General features: G+C 46.4%; 1 protein-coding gene across 1 annotated transcript in view; it reads right to left on the bottom strand.

Moving 5' to 3' along the window:
* The window catches only part of map3k15 (mitogen-activated protein kinase kinase kinase 15), a gene marked incomplete at both ends in the record, with an annotated part of 96,075 nt that overhangs the window by 1,372 nt on the left and 70,477 nt on the right, over positions 1-24,226 (bottom strand). Inside the window, 8 exons of the mRNA XM_079530687.1 lie at positions 996-1,105; positions 1,244-1,356; positions 1,768-2,071; positions 4,927-5,032; positions 5,483-5,668; positions 6,248-6,428; positions 15,995-16,178; positions 23,242-23,425. Coding sequence (XP_079386813.1) covers positions 996-1,105; positions 1,244-1,356; positions 1,768-2,071; positions 4,927-5,032; positions 5,483-5,668; positions 6,248-6,428; positions 15,995-16,178; positions 23,242-23,425 — 1,368 coding nt within the window. The remainder of the gene's footprint in view (positions 1-995; positions 1,106-1,243; positions 1,357-1,767; positions 2,072-4,926; positions 5,033-5,482; positions 5,669-6,247; positions 6,429-15,994; positions 16,179-23,241; positions 23,426-24,226) is intronic.

Raw genomic sequence — 24,226 nt, 5'->3', positions numbered from 1 at the left:
GTTGTTAACAACATGTTAACATACAGAACAACATCATGGTAACATACATAAAACATGTTATTAACAACATGCTAACACATTTAAAACACGTTATTAAACATGCTATTAAACATGCTAACACATTTAAATCATGTTATTAAACATGCTAACTCATATAAAACATGTTATTAAACATGCTAACTCATATACAACATGTTATTAAACATGCTAACACATATAAAACATGTTATTAAACATGCTAACTCATATAAAACATGTTATTAAACATGCTAACACATTTAAATCATGTTATTAAACATGCTAACTCATATAAAACATGTTATTAAACATGCTAACTCATATACAACATGTTATTAAACATGCTAACACATATAAAACATGTTATTAAACATGCTAACTCATATAAAACATGTTATTAAACATGCTAACTCATATACAACATGTTATTAAACATGCTAACTCATATACAACATGTTATTAAACATGCTAACTCATATACAACATGTTATTAAACATGCTAACACATTTAAAACATGTTATTAAACATGCTAACTCATATAAAACATGTTATTAAACATGCTAACTCATATACAACATGTTATTAAACATGCTAACACATTTAAAACATGTTATTAAACATGCTAACTCATATAAAACATGTTATTAAACATGCTAACTCATATCAAACATGTTATTAAACATGCTAACTCATATACAACATGTTATTAAACATGCTAACACATATAAAACATGTTATTAAACATGCTAACTCATATAAAACATGTTATTAAACATGCTAACTCATATAAAACATGTTATTAAACATGCTAACTCATATACAACATGTTATTAAACATGCTAACTCATTTAAAACATGTTATTAAACATGCTAACTCATATACAACATGTTATTAAACATGCTAACACATTTAAAACATGTTATTAAACATGCTAACACATATAAAACATGTTATGTAGCGAGAACTATTTCTCACCTTCTCTATGGTGTCGGGATCCGCCCGCTGCTCTTTTAGCCAATCAGCAAGCTGCTTGTCAGGCTCATGGTCAGCTGACACGTGGAAGATGGAGGGAAGCGGAGCTACGTCTGCAGAGAGAGAGAGAGAGAGAGAGAGAGAGAGAGAGAGAGAGAGAGAGAGAGAGAGAGAGAGAGATCAACAAACCAATCGATCAACCAACCAACCAATCACTCAATCAGTCAGTCAGCCAATCAGGCGGTCCGTACCTGCCGGTCTGTGTCGGAGGCGGGCCAGCTCCAGGTCATGTGACCTCTGCTGCAGAGTGCTCTTCAGGATGTGTTGGTACTCCTTCTCCTTGTGGAGCAGTTCCTCTAGCAGCCTGAGGGGGGCAGCAGAGAGACAGGTTTATACTGCAGTTCCTCTAGCAGCCTGAGGGGGGCAGCAGAGAGACAGGTTTATACTGCAGTTCCTCTAGCAGCCTGAGGGGGGCAGCAGAGAGACAGGTTTATACTGCAGTTCCTCTAGCAGCCTGAGGGGGGCAGCAGAGAGACAGGTTTATACTGCAGTTCCTCTAGCAGCCTGAGGGGGGCAGCAGAGATACAGGTTTATACTGCAGTTCCTCTAGCAGCCTGAGGGGGGCAGCAGAGATAAAGGTTTATACTGCACTCGGTGCCGCGCTATGAGCTTGTAGATCTGCTATTTTTCAATAGCTAAGGCATAACATAATGCTTAGAACACCAAAAGAGGTTCCCGCCCAGAATGGGGTTAAACAACTGGCCGCGTAGCGTACCTGTTGGTCTCCTGCTTGAGGCGTCCCAGCTGCGCCCCCAGTGGCTGGTAGTGGTGGTGCAGCAGCAGCGGCGGCGAGCGCTGCAGCAGAGGCTCATGGGAGCTGTGGGCGGAGCTTAGCGCGCTGCTCACCCCCGAGGTGGAGGAGTGGGAGGGGTCGACGTGGTGGTGGGCGTGGTGGTGGGCGTGGCCTCCCGGGGTGTCGTCGGGGGCGGGGGCGGTAAACTCCGCCTCCTCCACGTCCACCTCGTCGTCCTTGTCGACGCCCTCGCTCTCCGACGCCGGGCCGAAGTGGGTGTGCAGCTCTGTGGGGTCGAAGGTCACAGGTCACAGGTCATTCTAACCATTGACAAAGGCTAGATGGCTCAAGGCGGAGTCTCTGACGTAGTTCACCCGGCGGCCATCTTGCCTCGGGGCTACAGTACAGTATGTTCAACGGCAGCTCAAACTAAAACAGTAACAAAAACAAAAGGCAAAATATGACTATGGACTCGTTAAAATGTCCCTGGGACTCATTTCTAAAAGACCATCCCTGCATCCTGGGACTCATCTCTAAAAGACCATCCCTGCATCCTGGGACTCATCTCTAAAAGACCATCCCTGCATCCTGGGACTCATTTCTAAAAGACCATCCCTGCATCCTGGGACTCATCTCTAAAAGACCATCCCTGCATCCTGGGACTCATCTCTAAAAGACCATCCCTGCATCCTGGGACTCATCTCTAAAAGACCATCCCTGCATCCTGGGACTCATCTCTAAAAGACCATCCCTGCATCCTGGGACTCATCTCTAAAAGACCATCCCTGCATCCTGGGACTCATCTCTAAAAGACCATCCCTGCATCCTGGGACTCATCTCTAAAAGACCATCCCTGCATCCTGGGACTCATCTCTAAAAGACCATCCCTGCATCCTGGGACTCATCTCTAAAAGACCATCCCTGCATCCTGGGACTCATCTCTAAAAGAACATCCCTGCATCCTGGGACTCATCTCTAAAAGACCATCCCTGCATCCTGGGACTCATCTCTAAAAGACCATCCCTGCATCCTGGGACTCATCTCTAAAAGACCATCCCTGCATCCTGGGACTCATCTCTAAAAGACCATCCCTGCATCCTGGGACTCATCTCTAAAAGACCATCCCTGCATCCTGGGACTCATCTCTAAAAGACCATCCCTGCATCCTGGGACTCATTTCTAAAGGACCATCCCTGCATCCTGGGACTCATCTCTAAAAGACCATCCCTGCATCCTGGGACTCATTTCTAAAAGACCATCCCTGCATCCTGGGACTCATTTCTAAAAGACCATCCCTGCATCCTGGGACTCATCTCTAAAAGACCATCCCTGCATCCTGGGACTCATCTCTAAAAGACCATCCCTGCATCCTGGGACTCATCTCTAAAAGACCATCCCTGCATCCTGGGACTCATCTCTAAAAGACCATCCCTGCATCCTGGGACTCATCTCTAAAAGACCATCCCTGCATCCTGGGACTCATCTCTAAAAGACCATCCCTGCATCCTGGGACTCATCTCTAAAAGACCATCCCTGCATCCTGGGACTCATCTCTAAAAGACCATCCCTGCATCCTGGGACTCATCTCTAAAAGACCATCCCTGCATCCTGGGACTCATTTCTAAAGGACCATCCCTGCATCCTGGGACTCATCTCTAAAAGACCATCCCTGCATCCTGGGACTCATTTCTAAAAGACCATCCCTGCATCCTGGGACTCATTTCTAAAAGACCATCCCTGCATCCTGGGACTCATTTCTAAAAGACCATCCCTGCATCCTGGGACTCATTTCTAAAAGACCATCCCTGCATCCTGGGACTCATTTCTAAAAGAACATCCCTGCATCCTGGGACTCATTTCTAAAAGACCATCCCTGCATCCTGGGACTCATTTCTAAAAGACCATCCCTGCATCCTGGGACTCATTTCTAAAAGACCATCCCTGCATCCTGGGACTCATTTCTAAAAGACCATCCCTGCATCCTGGGACTCATTTCTAAAAGACCATCCCTGCATCCTGGGACTCATTTCTAAAGGACCATCCCTGCATCCTGGGACTCATTTCTAAAAGACCATCCCTGCATCCTGGGACTAATTTCTAAAAGTCCATCCCTGCATCCTGGGACTCATTTCTAAAAGACCATCCCTGCATCCTGGGACTCATTTCTAAAAGACCATCCCTGCATCCTGGGACTCATTACATTGAAAACATGTTTACATCACTGCAGAGGTCATCCTAATGGAGAGGTCAGAGTTCACAGGTCACAGTGGGTGTCCATTATTATTAATTTTTTAATTAATATTAGTGACCTCTGTGACCTCTAGACTCACCAGGGATCAGGATAGTGACCTCAGTGACCTCTAGGACTCACCAGGGATCAGGATAGTGACCTCTGACCTCTAGACTCACCAGGGATCAGGATAGTGACGTCTGACCTCTAGACTCACCAGGGATCAGGATAGTGACGTCTGACCTCTAGACTCACCAGGGATCAGGATAGTGACGTCTGACCTCTAGACTCACCAGGGATCAGGATAGTGACCTCAGTGACCTCTAGGACTCACCAGGGATCAGGATAGTGACCTCTGACCTCTAGGACTCACCAGGGATCAGGATAGTGACCTCAGTGACCTCTAGGACTCACCAGGGATCAGGATAGTGACCTCTGACCTCTAGACTCACCAGGGATCAGGATAGTGACCTCAAGACTCACCAGGGATCAGGATAGTGACCTCTGACCTCTAGACTCACCAGGGATCAGGATAGTGACCTCTGACCTCTAGACTCACCAGGGATCAGGATAGTGACCTCAGTGACCTCTAGGACTCACCAGGGATCAGGATAGTGACCTCTGACCTCTAGACTCACCAGGGATCAGGATAGTGACCTCTGACCTCTAGACTCACCAGGGATCAGGATAGTGACCTCAGTGACCTCTAGACTCACCATGGATCAGGATAGTGACCTCAGTGACCTCTAGACTCACCAGGGATCAGGATAGTGACCTCAGTGACCTCTAGGACTCACCAGGGATCAGGATAGTGACCTCTGACCTCTAGACTCACCAGGGATCAGGATAGTGACCTCTGACCTCTAGACTCACCAGGGATCAGGATAGTGACCTCTGACCTCTAGACTCACCAGGGATCAGAATAGTGACCGCTGCCTGGACAGCCCTCCTGATGATGTTATCCATGGCGAACATCCAGTGAGGTTTGATGTGGTGGTTCCTCAGGACCTTGTTCACCTGGACGTGCGCGCGCACACGCACACACACACACACACACACACACACACACACACACACACACACACACACACACACACACACACACACACACACACACAGTCTGATTTTTACACTTGGTTGCATGCTGCTGAAAACAGCAGTTCAAATGGAACCAAACATTTGGTTCCATTTGTACACTCTCAGAGTTCAATTAACATTGATTTTACAATATAAATTGGGGGTCCCAGAGATAGAAATTCCATTAAATGGGGGGTCCCGTAGACTAATGCATGTGAAACTGGGGGGTCCTGGAACTTAAACAGGTTGAGAATCACTGCTAGAGCATCCTCTTATAGGGGGGTCCCCGGCATATCTTTTACAAATAGGGGGGTCTAATGAGGGGGTCAATTTGGGGGTCCTTGACGTGAACACGTTTTGGGAACCCCAGCTGGGTCTGAATGGACTGACCGAGTCCTGGAAGCCGAACAGGACCAGCTGGATCTGGTTGATGGAGGTGGAGTCGAAGTCCAGGTCCAGCTTGAGCTTTGAGATGGTGGAGGCCATGACGCGTCGCTCTGGGGAATGGATGAAGTCTCTGAGGATGCAGATGATCTGCTTGATGTGGTCCACCGACAGCTGGAGCTCCTCGCTGCCCTGGAGGAGAGAGGTCAACATGTGGATCCCTAGACTCCTTCAAAACCGATCTCAAAGAGCAAACAGGCCCCTGTGAATTAAGTCCGAGCCGACCGCCCGGTTCCTGGGAATCTGGATGTTCCGGGACCCCCCGGGGACTCCCGGGGACCCCCACACGATAACTCTGTCATTTCTCAACCGTTTCGGACGCGGGGCGGCTCGACCTGGAACCGGCCCGGTTGGGTCTGGAACTTCCGTTACAAGTAAAAGTCTGGAATTCAAGATGTATTTGAGTGAAAGTAAAAACATATTGCTAACAGAATGTACTTGAAGTACCAAAAGTAAAAGTCATGCAGAATGTTCCATTTCAACTTGTCAAATGTATAAAAATAGTTTGATAAATAGCAGATCTACAAGCTCACAATGTGTTGCATCGCACCGCAATGATTTACACACACACACACACACACACACACACACACACACACACACACACACACACACACACACACACACACACACACACACACACACACACACACACACACACACACACACACACACACACACACACACACACACACACACTCCCCCCTATACCTGGATGTGGTTCTCCAGCAGGTTGGAGATGACCTTGTCCTGGTCCTCGTTGAGGACCTTGTAGAGGATGGCCCGTCGCTCACTGTCCTTCTTCAGGAGGAACAGACCGCCATCACGGTCCTCCGGGGACGGGGTGGCGCTGCCGCGCCCCTCCTCCGACACCGAGCCCTCGTCTGGGACGCTGAGGCAGAACCATTAACAAGTTATAGCTAACCCATCTGGGACGCTGAGGCAGAACCATTAACGAGTTATAGCTAACCCATCTGGGACGCTGAGGCAGAACCATTAACGAGTTATAGCTAACCCATCTGGGACGCTGAGGCAGAACCATTAACGAGTTATAGCTAACAATCTGGGACGCTGAGGCCTCATTCACACGTACCAAACACCAATCAAGCAAATGTTTGGTCGTTTTTTTTTTTTGGGCCACCACAATGCTTTTCCAATGGGAGTCACATGGTTTGACCAAACATTTTTGTTTGATGAGGGGGGAGGGGCAGAACACCACCAGCAATCAGCAATCAAACACAATTCACCCTTTGTCAGCGTTCTGCTTGGTCCCTGACTGACTAACCAGCAGGCTCTACCTTGTTCCGCCCTGGTTCCGCCTAGTTTATGTTGAATTTGCTAAAACATAATTTTTGGAAAAAATAAAAAACCAACATGACCTGCCCTGCAGTCGCCGTGCTGCACCTGTGATGTTCCTTTTTACTGAAACAAAGTTTACAATAAGAACTGAACGCACAGAATATCAATACGAAGCAACTGAAAAACCTGTTATTTAAATGGTAGTGGATGGAGAGAGAGGATTTTTGTCCAACCACGAAGCGGCAACCAATGGGTGCGAAGAGGGGCAGAACCACGGGCGGGACTTGACAAAGGGTGAAATGTTTGGTCAAACATGTGACACCCATTGGAAAAGCATTGTGGTGGCCCAAAAAAACTACGAAACATTTGCTTGATTGGTGTTTGGTACGTGTGAATGAGGCCTGAGGCAAAGCAAAGCAAAGTTCTTTGTTTACCCAGGGTGAATGGACTAAGCTCGACGAACTTGTTTACAGCCAGACCCTGCTCATAGAACATTTCATGGTAGGGGTTCAATGCCTTGCTCAAGGGCACTTCAGCGGTGGTAATTTTAACGTGCCGGGGATACGAACTGGCGACCTTCCGATAACAAGACCGCTCCGTAAACCGTTCGGCCACCGCTGCCCCAAGAGGCAGAACCATTAACGAGTTATAGCTAACCATTAGGGTGTTATAGCCAGTGTTGTTTTTGGCAGAATAATTCTATTTTAGTTTTAGTCATTAGTCTCTTGAATAGCTTTTCATGTAGTTTTAGTAACATTTTAGTCACCTGGAATGTTTTAGTGTTTAGTCTAGTTTTAGTCGACTAAATATCATAAGATTTTAGTCGACTAAATGTACAGATGATTTAGTCGACTGAAATGTATTTTGATGCCGTCGCAATGACTGTTTTTACACTTGCTGAAAATAGCCGATCTACAAGCTCACAACGCGTCGCACTGCAACGCGTTGTGAGCTTGTAGATCTGCTATTTTCAGCATACAACCAAGTGTAAAATGACTTATACTGGATCTCTTGTCCACTAGTCTAGTTTGTATTTGTTGACAAAATTGTCACTACATTTAGTCTTAGTTTTAGTCATCATAGCTTAGTTTCATTTAGTTTCGTCAGTGAGAAAAGGTAGTCGACGAAAACAACACTGGTTATAGTTAACCATCTGGACGCTGAGGCAGAACCATTAGGGTGTTATAGTTAACCATCTGGACGCTGAGGCAGAACCATTAGGGTGTTATGGTTAACCATCTGGACGCTGAGGCAGAACCATTAGGGTGTTATGGTTAACCATCTGGACGCTGAGGCAGAACCATTAGGGTGTTATGGTTAACCATCTGGACGCTGAGGCAGAACCATTAGGGTGTTATGGTTAACCATCTGGACGCTGAGGCAGAACCATTAGGGTGTTATGGTTAACCATCTGGACGCTGAGGCAGAACCATTAGGGTGTTATGGTTAACCATCTGGACGCTGAGGCAGAACCATTAGGGTGTTATGGTTAACCATCTGGACGCTGAGGCAGAACCATTAGGGTGTTATGGTTAACCATCTGGACGCTGAGGCAGAACCATTAGGGTGTTATGGTTAACCATCTGGACGCTGAGGCAGAACCATTAGGGTGTTATGGTTAACCATCTGGACGCTGAGGCAGAACCATTAGGGTGTTATGGTTAACCATCTGGACGCTGAGGCAGAACCATTAGGGTGTTATGGTTAACCATCTGGACGCTGAGGCAGAACCATTAGGGTGTTATGGTTAACCATCTGGACGCTGAGGCAGAACCATTAGGGTGTTATGGTTAACCATCTGGACGCTGAGGCAGAACCATTAGGGTGTTATGGTTAACCATCTGGACGCTGAGGCAGAACCATTAGGGTGTTATGGTTAACCATCTGGACGCTGAGGCAGAACCATTAGGGTGTTATGGTTAACCATCTGGACGCTGAGGCAGAACCATTAGGGTGTTATGGTTAACCATCTGGACGCTGAGGCAGAACCATTAGGGTGTTATGGTTAACCATCTGGACGCTGAGGCAGAACCATTAGGGTGTTATGGTTAACCATCTGGACGCTGAGGCAGAACCATTAGGGTGTTATGGTTAACCATCTGGACGCTGAGGCAGAACCATTAGGGTGTTATGGTTAACCATCTGGACGCTGAGGCAGAACCATTAGGGTGTTATGGTTAACCATCTGGACGCTGAGGCAGAACCATTAGGGTGTTATGGTTAACCATCTGGACGCTGAGGCAGAACCATTAGGGTGTTATGGTTAACCATCTGGACGCTGAGGCAGAACCATTAGGGTGTTATGGTTAACCATCTGGACGCTGAGGCAGAACCATTAGGGTGTTATGGTTAACCATCTGGACGCTGAGGCAGAACCATTAGGGTGTTATGGTTAACCATCTGGACGCTGAGGCAGAACCATTAGGGTGTTATGGTTAACCATCTGGACGCTGAGGCAGAACCATTAGGGTGTTATGGTTAACCATCTGGACGCTGAGGCAGAACCATTAGGGTGTTATGGTTAACCATCTGGACGCTGAGGCAGAACCATTAGGGTGTTATGGTTAACCATCTGGACGCTGAGGCAGAACCATTAGGGTGTTATGGTTAACCATCTGGACGCTGAGGCAGAACCATTAGGGTGTTATGGTTAACCATCTGGACGCTGAGGCAGAACCATTAGGGTGTTATGGTTAACCATCTGGACGCTGAGGCAGAACCATTAGGGTGTTATGGTTAACCATCTGGACGCTGAGGCAGAACCATTAGGGTGTTATAGTTACCATTAGGGTGTTATAGTTACCATTAGGGTGTTATAGTTACCATTATGGTGTTATAGTTACCATTAGGGTGTTATAGTTACCATTATGGTGTTATGGTTACCATTAGGGTGTTATAGTTACCATTATGGTGTTATGGTTACCATTAGGGTGTTATAGTTACCATTAGGGTGTTATAGTTACCATTATGGTGTTATGGTTACCATTAGGGTGTTATAGTTACCATTAGGGTGTTATAGTTACCATTATGGTGTTATAGTTACCATTAGGGTGTTATAGTTACCATTAGGGTGTTATAGTTACCATTAGGGTGTTATGGTTACCATTAGGGTGTTATAGTTACCATTAGGGTGTTATAGTTACCATTAGGGTGTTATAGTTACCATTATGGTGTTATGGTTACCATTAGGGTGTTATGGTTACCATTAGGGTGTTATAGTTACCATTAGGGTGTTATAGTTACCATTAGGGTGTTATAGTTACCATTAGGGTGTTATAGTTAACCATTAGGGTGTTATGGTTACCATTAGGGTGTTATAGTTACCATTAGGGTGTTATAGTTAACCATTAGGGTGTTATAGTTAACCACTAGGGTCTTATAGTTAACCATTAGGGTGTTATAGTTAACCACTAGGGTCTTATAGTTAACCATTAGGGTGTTATAGTTAACCATTAGGGTGTTATAGTTCAACCAGAACCATCTAACAGAAGAGTTCTTCCCTCACAGTGCAGTTGTCATGTTTAATTATTCTGTGAAACAGCACCACCCTGTGGTACCCCAGGGTTTCTTATTTTCATGTTTGCCTTGTGCTTGCAATTAGATGCAACATATATTTCAGCTGTGCTCATTCAGTCAGTCAGATGTCTTCAGCTTCAGTGGACTGCTGTTGGTGTCTTCTCTTGGGCTAAAAGCAATGTCTGTGAGTGATTGTTGATTCTATGATGGCAGGTTATTTTATGTTGTTTCATGTTGTTTGCATTTGTACAGATGTATTTTACAATCAGCTTAAGTGATAAGTGATTTGTACTCTGTAGATTAGCTTTGTTTGTTTGACACATGCTTTCTGTATTGTAACAGTAATTTGGAATGTTTGTATTTTGTTGTTATAGTTTCACAAATTGACCAGTAAACTACATAAAGACAACGCCTTCTCTGTGGAGTTTGTTGGGAAATGTTTAGCTGGTGGGATAGCTGGCATCCTCAGCTAGTGAGGCCTACACAAGAAGAGTTACGACATTGAGGGGGCAGAAACTGAGCACTCGAGCGCTGTTCATGCAGCCTGGATGGAGAGGGACGAGCTGGAGTTGGAAATACATTGTTTTCAACGAGGGCGGCGCAAATAAGAGCTATTTTAGGCTCTAAAGTCTCTGTAATGTTTATGTTGTACTATTACTACAAAACAATCTAAAATAAAGGGATTTAAGCTCATTAAAGCTGGGCTGTTGCCCTGAGTCCAGTGCATGTCTGCCTACTTCCGGTCCAGGACTTGTCCCAGTTGGTTGTCCCCATTCACTTTTCTTTTTAAATATTTTTTATCCCACAAGTTTGTAACCCATTTTTCACCCCTGTGTCAATTATCTAATGTGATCCTGGGCTCTACACACCATCCGCCAACCTGGGGAGAGCAACAGACTGACCTCATGCTTCCTTCATGCATGAGTGTCCAAGTTGCTCCTTTACACCTGACAGGGGGGAGTTTCCCTGGTTGGACGTAGCGCGTGGAAGGAACACGTTATTCCAACCAGTTCCTTTCCCCTCCATCAGGCACCCCGGCTGGCAGTGACCAGGGTTACTGCATGTTTTTTTGTGAGGGTACCTACCCTAGTGGACACGGGGAGAACATGTGAGGGTAACTACCATAGGGGGACACGGGGAGAACATGTGAGGGTACCTTCCCTAGGGGACACGGGGAGAACATGTGAGGGTACCTACCCTAGGGGACACGGGGAGAACATGTGAGGGTAGCTACCCTAGGGGACACGGGGAGAACATGTGAGGGATACCTACCCTAGGGGACACGGGGAGAACATGTGAGGGTACCTACCCTAGGGGACACGGGGAGAACATGTGAGGGTAGCTACCCTAGGGGACACGGGGAGAACATGTGAGGGATACCTACCCTAGGGGACACGGGGAGAACATGTGAGGGTACCTACCCTAGGGGACACGGGGAGAACATGTAAGGGTACCTACCCTAGGGGTCACGGGGAGAACATGCAAACTCCACACAGAAAGGTTGTCCCCATTCTCAATAGAAGTCTATGTAGGAGAGCTTCTGTTGGACTGAAGCCAATAGAAGTCTATGTAGGAGAGCCTCCATTGGACTGAAGCCAATAGAAGTCTATGTAGGAGAGCCTCCATTGGACTGAAGCCAATAGAAGTCTATGTAGGAGAGCCTCCATTGGACTGAAGCCAATAGAAGTCTATGTAGGAGAGCCTCCATTGGACTGAAGCCAATAGAAGTCTATGTAGGAGAGCCTCCATTGGACTGAAGCCAATAGAAGTCTATGTAGGAGAGCCTCCATTGGACTGAAGCCAATATAAGTCTATGTAGGAGAGCCTCCATTGGACTGAAGCCAATAGAAGTATATGTAGGAGAGCCTCCATTGGACTGAAGCCAATAGAAGTCTATGTAGGAGAGCCTCCATTGGACTGAAGCCCCATGAAGTGAACGCAGTTTGCGTAACTCTGTCTATATCTAAGGCTCTGAGTTATCCGATCTCGTGTTGTGTTTATAGCTATCTAGATATATTTTTCATTGCGGTCCTCTGTATAATATCGGAATCGGTCAGAATCGGTATCGGCAGATATGACCGGAGATCGGATATCGGTCATAATTTAATAATCGTGGTATTATATAATTTCAGTGTGCTGTTTTTATTTCGTTTGTATTACATTTTTTTATCCCTGGTTTATGTTAATGAGTTCAGGCACTTTTTAATATCGACAGGAACAAAATGATGTTTATTACATAATATAAATAAACCATTATCCTCCTGACCTCATAACACTGCGCATGCACGCACGCGCGCGCACGCACGCACGCACGCACGCACGCACGCACGCACACAAGCACACACACACACACACACACACACACACACACACACACACACACACACACACACACACACACACACACAAAGCAGAACAGACCTGATCTGATCTGATTTATGACTGAATGATAAACCAGCCTGTCTTTCTGTCCGTTTACAAAATACAAGCTTCACCTGGAGACACTGTGTGCACAGGAGAGAGAGAGTGTGTGTGTGCGTGTGCTTGCGCGTGTGCCTGCGTGTGTGCGTGTGCTTGCATGTGTGTGTGTGTGTGTGTGCGTGTGTTCCGTGCCTGTAATTCTAACAGCGGTTGTAAAAATCACTGGAGCATGAGGTCAGAGGTCACAGTGACTGACCCATCCCACTCCCTCCATTGGCTCCAGGTCGCTGCCCCTCCCCCCCCCCCCCCCCCCCCCCTTCTCCGCTCCCCCCATTGGCTCCCGGTCGCTGCCCACACAGAATACAAAACTCTGATGCTGGCATTCAAAGCAACCAAAAGCATGGCTCCCCCATATCATAGCAAGTATGATTGAACCCTACAAACCCTCCCACGCACTCAGATCAGCCAACGCAGGGAAGCTGGAAGTACCTTCATTAAAAACACCTGGACAACGCCCCACACGTCCCAAACTCTTCTCCCTTCTGGCCCCAAAACTCTGGAATGCACTTCCCATTGCAGTCAGAACTACAGACTCACTCCCAATCTAAACTATGGAATGAACTTCCCATTGCAGTCAGAACTACAGCCTCACTCCCAATCTAAACTATGGAATGAACTTCCCATTGCAGTCAGAACTACAGCCTCACTCCCAATCTAAACTATGGAATGAACTTCCCATTGCAGTCAGAACTACAGACTCACTCCCAATCTAAACTATGGAATGAACTTCCCATTGCAGTCAGAACTACAGACTCACTCCCAATCTAAACTATGGAATGAACTTCCCATTGCAGTCAGAACTACAAACTCACTCCCAATCTAAAGTATGGAATGCACTTCCCATTGCAGTCAGAACTACAGACTCACTCCCAATCTAAACTATGGAATGAACTTCCCATTGCAGTCAGAACTACACACTCACTCCCAATCTAAACTATGGAATGAACTTCCCATGGCAGTCAGAACTACACACTCACTCCCAATCTAAACTATGGAATGAACTTCCCATTGCAGTCAGAACTACAGACTCACTCCCAATCTAAACTATGGAATTAACTTCCCATTGCAGTCAGAACTACAGACTCACTCCCAATCTAAACTATGGAATGAACTTCCCATTGCAGTCAGAACTACAGACTCACTCCCAATCTAAACTATGGAATGAACTTCCCATTGCAGTCAGAACTACAGACTCACTCCCAATCTAAAGTATGGAATGCACTTCCCATTGCAGTCAGAACTACAGCCTCACTCCCAATCTAAACTATGGAATGCACTTCCCATTGCAGTCAGAACTACAGACTCACTCCCAATCTAAACTATGGAATTAACTTCCGATTGCAGTCAGAACTACAGACTCACTCCCAATCTAAACTATGGAATGCACTTCCCATTGCAGTCAGAACTACAGACTCACTCCCAATCTAAACTATGGAATGAACTTCCCATTGCAGTCAGAACTACAGACTCACTCCCAATCTAAACTATGGAATTAACTTCCCATTGCAGTCAGAACTACAGACTCACTCCCAATCTAAACTATGGAATGCACTTCCCATTGCAGTCAGAACTACAGCCTCACTCCCAATCTAAACTATGGAATGAACTTCCCATTGCAGTCAGAACTACAGACTCACTCCCAATCTAAACTATGGAATGAACTTCCCATTGCAGTCAGAACTACAGACTCACTCCCAATCTAAACTATGGAATTAACTTCCCATTGCAGTCAGAACTACAGACTCACTCCCAATCTAAACTATGGAATGAACTTCCCATTGCAGTCAGAACTACAGACTCACTCCCAATCTAAACTATGGAATGAACTTCCCATTGCAGTCAGAACTACAGACTCACTCCCAATCTAAACTATGGAATTAACTTCCCATTGCAGTCAGAACTACAGACTCACTCCCAATCTAAACTATGGAATGAACTTCCCATTGCAGTCAGAACTACAGACTCACTCCCAATCTAAACTATGGAATGAACTTCCCATTGCAGTCAGAACTACAGACTCACTCCCAATCTAAACTATGGAATGAACTTCCCATTGCAGTCAGAACTACAGACTCACTCCCAATCTAAACTATGGAATTAACTTCCCATTGCAGTCAGAACTACAGACTCACTCCCAATCTAAACTATGGAATGGACTTCCCATTGCAGTCAGAACTACAGACTCACTCCTAATCTTCCTCCGTAGTCTGAAAACCCACCTCTTCAGACTCCATCTCAGCCCGTAGCCCCTCCCCTAGCCTCAACGACCTTACAGGCGTATGCAAAGACTCAACTTATCTAACTTAGATAGTATTTTATGTAGACACTCTAAAATGTATACGCATAGTTCCATTACGTAGATATTAGACGGATATTAGCCCCGCCGCCTCGAGAGACCCGGAAAATAATTCCCCGTTCATTTTCCTCAGACTTTTCAAAAAGTATTTATTTAAAGACGTTTACGCCGCGGACGAAGACAACTGGAGTTGTGACAAATCATGACAATAAACACAATGTTTTGGGCCGAACAAATAATTAGAAAGAAGAAAAAAACGGAAGGTTACAACATTTTTGTTGTTGTTTTTCTTCTTTGTAATTATTTGTTTGGTCAAAATATTGTGTTTGTTGTCATGATTTGTCACGACTCGAGTTGGCTTCGTACGACGCTTAAAAGGTCTTTAAATAAATACGTTTTGAAATGTCTATGAGGGGAAATGCATTGGGAATTATGTCCTGGGCCTGGCGTCGTCATGAAAGGGGGCGGGACTGGGCCTGGCGTCGTCATGAAAGGGGGCGGGACTGGTGTCGTCATGAAAGGGGGCGGGACTGGGCCTGGCGTCGTCATGAAAGGGGGCGGGACTGGGCCTGGCGTCGTCATGAAAGGGGGCGGGACTGGGCCTGGCGTCGTCATAAAGGGGGCGGGACTGGGCCTGGCGTCGTCATAAAGGGGGCGGGACTGTGATGCTCTATTACCATGTGTTGTTCTTGCTTACTGTAAATCACTCTGGATTAAAATTTGTCTGATTGAAATTGTACACACACACACACACACACACACACACACACACACACACACACACACACACACACACACACACACACACACACACACACACACACACACACACACACACACACACACACACACACACACACACACACCTGAGGTAGCTGGCGTTGGTCGGTTTCAGCAGGTTTTCGGAGCTGGAGCGGTTCTTCTTGTGGAAGAAAACGTCGTGTTTGGAGTCGCAGTCTGGGCTGACGGAGCCGTGCTCGCTGCTGCTGCTGCCCCCCCCGGTGGCCTCGCACTGCAACTGCACCGGCAAGGACACACTGCGGATGTAGTCTGTTGGAAACGCACCGCGGTGAGGAGACTCAATATAACAGAAATATATGTAATAATATATTAATATATGATGTATAAAATATATATATGACTATATAAATGATGCTTAAATATATGCATATATAAATGAATATATAAACAATAAATTAAGATATGATTAATCTCATTTGCAATAATGAGTATAGACTCAATATTGTTCTGATCAAAGGACTGGATTTTTGTCAGGTGAAACTTGACCAATGAAAGCTCATGAAATGTAAGCAACCTAGTCATCAATGGGAGTCGCCCCCAATGCCCCCATGCCGCCTAAACGTCACCAGCCAATCGCGTAGTATAGCGACCTAGTCATGTTTGGCTGCCTTATAAGCTATGACACGCGCACCGCGGACATCTGCAATGTCCAGCCCAGCCCACACTCTGCAACACCACAGCGCGGAGCGGAGCGCCTGAGAACACCGCCAAACGTTACGAGCTAAACTGGAGAGCAGGAAAGACAACGTGCAACGGAGACAGCGCTAGCTTGTTTCACCTGACAAATATGACTATGTCATGTTTCTTGTTTTATAGTTTAGTTGTTTTATATAGTCGCTGACTAGGTCTAGATGCCAGGGACCCCCATTAGAAGAGATATGCCAGGGACCCCCATTAGAAGAGATATGCCAGGGACCCCCATTAGAAAAGATAGGCCAGGGACCCCCATTAGAAGAGATATGCCAGGGACCCCCATTAGAAGAGATATGCCAGGGACCCCCATTAGAAGAGATATGCCAGGGACCCCCATTAGAAGAGATATGCCAGGGACCCCCATTAGAAGAGATATGCCAGGGACCCCCATTAGAAAAGATAGGCCAGGGACCCCCATTAGAAGAGATATGCCAGGGACCCCCATTAGAAGAGATATGCCATGGACCCCCATTAGAAGAGATATGCCAGGGACCCCCATTAGAAGAGATATGCCATGGACTCCCATTAGAAGAGATATGCCAGGGAACCCATTAGAAGAGATATGCCAGGGACCCCCATTAGAAGAGATATGCCAGGGACCCCCATTAGAAGAGATATGCCAGGGACCCCCATTAGAAGAGATATGCCAGGGACCCTCATAAGAGAAGATTTTTACGGATCTAGCAGTGACTCTCAACCCGTTTAATTTCAAGGACTCCCCAGTTTGACATGCATTAGTCTACGGACCCCCCATTTACCCTCTTAAACCCCAGGGGACTCAAGAGGTGGCATTTCTATCTCTGGGACCCCCGATTTATATTGTAAAATCAATGTCAATTTAACTCTGAGTTACAGACCCATAAGGGTCCATTTGGTTCCAAACTATCATTTAGCTGGGGACCCCCTGGAACTCCCTCCAGGACCCCTGGGGGTCCCTGCATTAGGCTACTGATTACAGCGAATTACCACACATCGCACAGGAAGAAGACAAGACCACCAACCCAACCCCCCACCGAACAAAACACACAGACAATGTCCACACAGTAAAAATATGAGTCATATGATTCAACACATGCACGCGCGCGCACACACACACACACGAGGTCAAGAGAGCACTGACCTTTGACCTTTGCAAAGCGGAGATTCTCACCAATTTTACATCGAAAGATAAAACTACACACTGATAACTTCAGTTCACAACACAACGATATGTACACACATGAGCACACAGGCACAGGCACACAGGCACACAGACACACACACACACACACACACACACACACACACACACACACACACACACACACACACACACACACACACACACACACACACACACACACACACACACACACACACACACACACACACACACACACACACACACACACACACACACACACACACACACACACACACACACACACACACACGGTCGGATACAAACCTTGCCAAACTGAAACCACAATCCGGAGAGCAGAAAGAGATGAAGAAAACACAAATCAACCGTTGTTCAATTTTTTATTTTGAGTACCCGATAGAGTACCCGGTATCGATAAGCTTTGGGCTCATGGAGTACCCGGTATCAATAAGCTTTGGGCTCATAGAGTACCCGGTATCGATAAGCTTTGGGCTCATGGAGTACCCGGTATCAATAAGCTTTGGGCTCATAGAGTACCCGGTATCAATAAGCTTTGGGCTCATAGAGTACCCGGTATCGATAAGCTTTGGGCTCATAGAGTACCCGGTATCAATAAGCTTTGGGCTCATAGAGTACCCGGTATCGATAAGCTTTGGGCTCATGGAGTACCCGGTATCAATAAGCTTTGGGCTCATAGAGTACCCGGTATCAATAAGCTTTGGGCTCATAGAGTACCCGGTATCGATAAGCTTTGGGCTCATAGAGTACCCGGTATCGATAAGCTTTGGGCTCATAGAGTACCCGGTATCGATAAGCTTTGGGCTCATGGAGTACCCGGTATCAATAAGCTTTGGGCTCATAGAGTACCCGGTATCGATAAGCTTTGGGCTCATAGAGTACCCGGTATCAATAAGCTTTGGGCTCATAGAGTACCCGGTATCAATAAGCTTTGGGCTCATAGAGTACCCGGTATCGATAAGCTTTGGGCTCATAGAGTACCAGGTATCGATAAGCTTTGGGCTCATAGAGTACCAGGTATCGATAAGCTTTGGGCTCATAGAGTACCAGGTATCGATAAGCTTTGGGCTCATAGAGTACCCGGTATCGATAAGCTTTGGGCTCATAGAGTACCCGGTATCAATAAGCTTTGGGCTCATGGAGTACCCGGTATCAATAAGCTTTGGGCTCATAGAGTACCCGGTATCGATAAGCTTTGGGCTCATGGAGCTTTGGGCTCATAGAGTACCCGGTATCAATAAGCTTTGGGCTCATAGAGTACCCGGTATCAATAAGCTTTGGGCTCATAGAGTACCCGGTATCAATAAGCTTTGGGCTCATAGAGTACCCGGTATCAATAAGCTTTGGGCTCATAGAGTACCCGGTATCGATAAGCTTTGGGCTCATAGAGTACCAGGTATCGATAAGCTTTGGGCTCATAGAGTACCAGGTATCGATAAGCTTTGGGCTCATAGAGTACCAGGTATCGATAAGCTTTGGGCTCATAGAGTACCAGGTATCGATAAGCTTTGGGCTCATGGAGTACCCGGTATCAATAAGCTTTGGGCTCATGGAGTACCCGGTATCAATAAGCTTTGGGCTCATGGAGTACCCGGTATCAATAAGCTTTGGGCTCATAGAGTACCCGGTATCGATAAGCTTTGGGCTCATAGAGTAAACAATCAAGTCAATCATCCACGCTGGCACAAACATGTGGGTCTAAAAGTGTACTGATACCTGCCAACCAGCGCTGTCCGGGGAAACTACATTACGCTTTTAAAGTGACAGTACACATATTAACCAGTTTATGATGAATTCCTGTCCTGTTCTTTGACTATATAGAACGTCTCTAGTGTCTATTTGTACGTCTCTAAATGTTTTGATGAATTGAACAAGGTGGACCCTCTTGTAAACAAGTGTAATGCTTAATTGGGTCGTCCACTCACAGTTAACAGTCTTTGTATTGAGTTTGTGCTTGAAATGCACTGTAATTCTGAAAACTGTTAATAAATATTTCAATCAATCAATCAAAAACAGTTTCTTTAATATTATTGTATTGGTAAAAAGTTCTAATTTCCTTCCGTCTGTTAGTAAAGTTCTGTAGTTGAAGGTTCTAGTAAAATATACTGGTTCTGTTCAGAATGTATCGTCTCCTGTCTTTACACAAAATAATAGAAAGTGCTCTACAGTGGTCTGGATCAGAACCGTCTGGATCAGAACCGTCTCGATCAGAACCGTCTGGATCAGAACCGTCTGGATCAGACCCGTCTGGATCAGAACCGTCTGGATCAGACCCGTCTGGATCAGAACCGTCTGGATCAGAACCGTCTGGATCAGAACAGTCTGGATCAGAACCGTTTGGATCAGAACCGTCTGGATCAGACCCGTCTGGATCAGAACCGTCTGGATCAGACCCGTCTGGATCAGAACCGTCTGGATCAGACCCGTCTGGATCAGAACCGTCTGGATCAGAACCGTCTGGATCAGAACCGTCTGGATCAGACCCGTCTGGATCAGAACCGTCTGGATCAGACCCGTCTGGATCAGAACCGTCTGGATCAGACCCGTCTGGATCAGAACCGTCTGGATCAGACCCGTCTGGATCAGAACAGTCTGGATCAGACCCGTCTGGATCAGAACAGTCTGGATCAGAACCGTCTGGATCAGAACCGTCTGGATCAGAACCGTCTGGATCAGACCCGTCTGGATCAGAACCGTCTGGATCAGAACCGTCTCCTGATCGATAAGCTGCTCGTTATCAATAAAAGTTAACGAGCTCCATCCCTCGAGACGAAAGAACTAGTGTAAACCTGTGGTTCCCAAACTCATGTCAAGGACCCCCAAATAGACACTAATTACCCCCACGGACCCCCAAATAGACACTAATTAACCCCACGGACCCCCAAATAGACACTAATTAACCCCACGGACCCCCAAATAGACACTAATTAACCCCAAGGACCCCCAAATAGACACTAATTAACCCCACGGACCCCCAAATAGACACTAATTACCCCCACGGACCCCCAAATAGACACTAATTACCCCCACGGACCCCCAAATAGACACTAATTAACCCCACGGACCCCCAAATAGACACTAATTAACCCCACGGACCCCCAAATAGACACTAATTAACCCCACGGACCCCCAAATAGACACTAATTAACCCCAAGGACCCCCAAATAGACACTAATTAACCCCACGGACCCCCAAATAGACACTAATTAACCCCACGGACCCCCAAATAGACACTAATTTACCCCACGGACCCCCAAATAGACACTAATTACCCCCACGGACCCCCAAATAGACACTAATCACCCCCACGGACCCCCAAATAGACACTAATTACCCCCACGGACCCCCAAATAGACACTAATTACCCCCACGGACCCCCAAATAGACACTAATTACCCCCACGGACCCCCAAATAGACACTAATTAACCCCACGGACCCCCAAATAGACACTAATTAACCCCACGGACCCCCAAATAGACACTAATTAACCCCACGGACCCCCAAATAGACACTAATTTACCCCACGGACCCCCAAATAGACACTAATTACCCCCACGGACCCCCAAATAGACACTAATCACCCCCACGGACCCCCAAATAGACACTAATTACCCCCACGGACCCCCAAATAGACACTAATTAACCCCACGGACCCCCAAATAGACACTAATTAACCCCACGGACCCCCCCCCCGTTTGAAAATATATGCCAGGGACCCCCAGTTTCAACCCGTTTCATTTCAAGGACCCCCAGTTTGACATGCATTAGTCTACGGACGCCCCATTTAGTGCCATTTCTATCTCTGGGACCCCTAATTTATATTGTAAAATCTATGTTAATTTAACTCTGAGAGTGTACAAATTTGTACACTCTCAGAGTTACAGACCCATAAGGGTCCATTTAGTTCCCAAACTATCATTTGGCTGGGCACCCCCTGGAACTCCCTCAAGGACCCCTGGGGGTCCCCGGACCCCCTGGAACTCCCTCAAGGACCCCTGGGGGTCCCCAGACCCCACTTTGGGAACCACTGGTGCATACGACTGTATCTATCCATCTATGCAGGGACGTGCACACATAGACATCAAAGGGGGCTTCAGCCCCTGCCCTTTTACCCGTCTGTAAAACAACTGCCCTTTTACCCGTCTGTAAAACAACTGCCCTTTTACCCGTCTGTAAAACAACTGCCCTTTTACCCGTCTTTAAAACAACTGCCCTTTTACCCGTCTGTAAAACAACTGCCCTTTTACCCGTCTGTAAAACAACTGCCCTTTTACCAGTCTGTAAAACAACTGCCCTTTTACCCGTCTTTAAAACAACTGCCCTTTTACCCGTCTGTAAAACAACTGCCCTTTTACCCGTCTGTAAAACAACTGCCCTTTTACCCGTCTGTAAAAAAACGTCCCTTTGACCCGTCTGTAAAACAACTGCCCCCTTTTACCCGTCTGTAAAACAACTGCCCTTTTACCCGTCTGTAAAACAACTGCCCTTTTACCCGTCTGTAAAACAACTGCCCTTTTACCCGTCTGTAAAACAACTGCCCTTTTACCCGTCTGTAAAACAACTGCCCTTTTCCCGTCTGTAAAACAACTGTCCTTTTACCCGTCTGTAAAAAAACGTCCCTTTGACCCGTCTGTAAAACAACTGCCCCCTTTTACCCGTCTGTAAAACAACTGCCCTTTTACCCGTCTGTAAAACAACTGCCCTTTTACCCGTCTGTAAAACAACTGCCCTTTTACCCGTCTGTAAAACAACTGCCCTTTTACCCGTCTGTAAAACAACTGCCCTTTTACCCGTCTGTAAAACAACTGCCCTTTTACCCGTCTGTAAAACAACTGCCCTTTTACCCGTCTGTAAAACAACTGCCCTTTTACCCGTCTGTAAAACAACTGTCCTTTTACCCGTCTGTAAAACAACTGCCCTTTTACCCGTCTGTAAAACAACTGCCCTTTTACCCGTCTGTAAAACAACTGCCCTTTTACCCGTCTGTAAAACAACTGCCCTTTTACCCGTCTGTAAAACAACTGTCCTTTTACCCGTCTGTAAAACAACTGCCCTCTCCAGACCACAAATACAGCATTTACTACATGGTGAAAGAAATGCAAATGCCCTTCTCTCCTTTCCATGCCATGCCGGAAGGCATGAGCATTCAGGAGAATTGCTTTTTTCCCTGAAGTCTCCGGAACTTAGAACGCACCATTTTGCGTTGAACAAATTTGTTTAGAAATCCATGTCGTTATACACCGCATCTCCAGCAGATATAAGTGCTGGGGTTGCCCCCCGAAAATAGCTGATCTACAAGCTCGCAATGCTTCGCAGCGCGACGCGTTGTGAGCTTGTATATCTGCTAGTTGCTATTTTTGCTTCAAAAGTGCCCAATACGAGATTTCAGCCCCTGCCTCTCCTAACACTCTCTGTACGTCCCTGCATCTAAAGATGTAGATGTAGATGGCTATACATACCTGAGGGCTTGAAGGCGATCTTGCTCTTCTTGCCCTTGGTGTTGTGTCTGACGAAGGTGTCCTTGAGGAGGTCCGACGCGTTGGCCCTCTTGTGAGGATCCGGCTCGAAGGACCGCAGGATGAAGGACTTGGCCTCCAACGAGAGAGACTCCGGGATCTCCGGATGGATCTTGAACATGCCCACCTGGATCACACGCACGCACACACACACGGATTCACGCAGGGATACACGCACACACGGATGCATGCACGCACACACAGTACCATACAAACAGTAGTCTCGTGAGCCAGACTGTTGCCTCCAAGACATTTCGAATGCTTCCGGTCATAGATTCTGTCTGATAGATGCAGATGTGTCTATCCTCCCCACTTCCGTTTATTTCTTTACAGACGCGGCCTATATAAATAAAAAATCATCAAAGCATTATACACAGTAGCTTGCCGCTTATCAGAAATGGAAATTCTAAAATAAAACGTAAGGATACTTTTCAAATATATTTCCGAGTTCCAGTTCCAAGTTCCAGACTCTATATAACGTGCTGAGCCGTGCCTCCTAGTGGAACTAACCTTAAACATGGCTGCCTCATAGTGGAACTAACCTTAAACATGGCCGCCTCCTAGTGGAACTAACCTTAAACATGGCTGCCTCCTCATGGAACTAACCTTAAACATGGCTGCCTCCTAGTGGAACTAACCTTAAACATGGCTGCCTCCTCATGGAACTAACCTTAAACATGGCTGCCTCCTAGTGGAACTAACCTTAAACATGGCTGCCTCCTAGTGGAACTAACCTTAAACATGGCTGCCTCCTAGTGGAACTAACCTTAAACATGGCTGCCTCCTTATGGAACTAACCTTAAACATGGCTGCCTCCTAGTGGAACTAACCTTAAACATGGCTGCCTCCTCATGGAACTAACCTTAAACATGGCTGCCTCCTAGTGGAACTAACCTTAAACATGGCTGCCTCCTAGTGGAACTAACCT

The sequence above is a fragment of the Electrona antarctica genome (assembly GCF_951216825.1).
Source record: "Electrona antarctica genome assembly, contig: scaffold_55, whole genome shotgun sequence".
In the NCBI taxonomy this organism is placed as follows: Eukaryota; Metazoa; Chordata; class Actinopteri; order Myctophiformes; family Myctophidae; genus Electrona; species Electrona antarctica.
The sequence above is the reverse complement of the archived record's forward strand: the minus strand, read 5'-3'. Positions and strand labels throughout refer to the sequence as shown.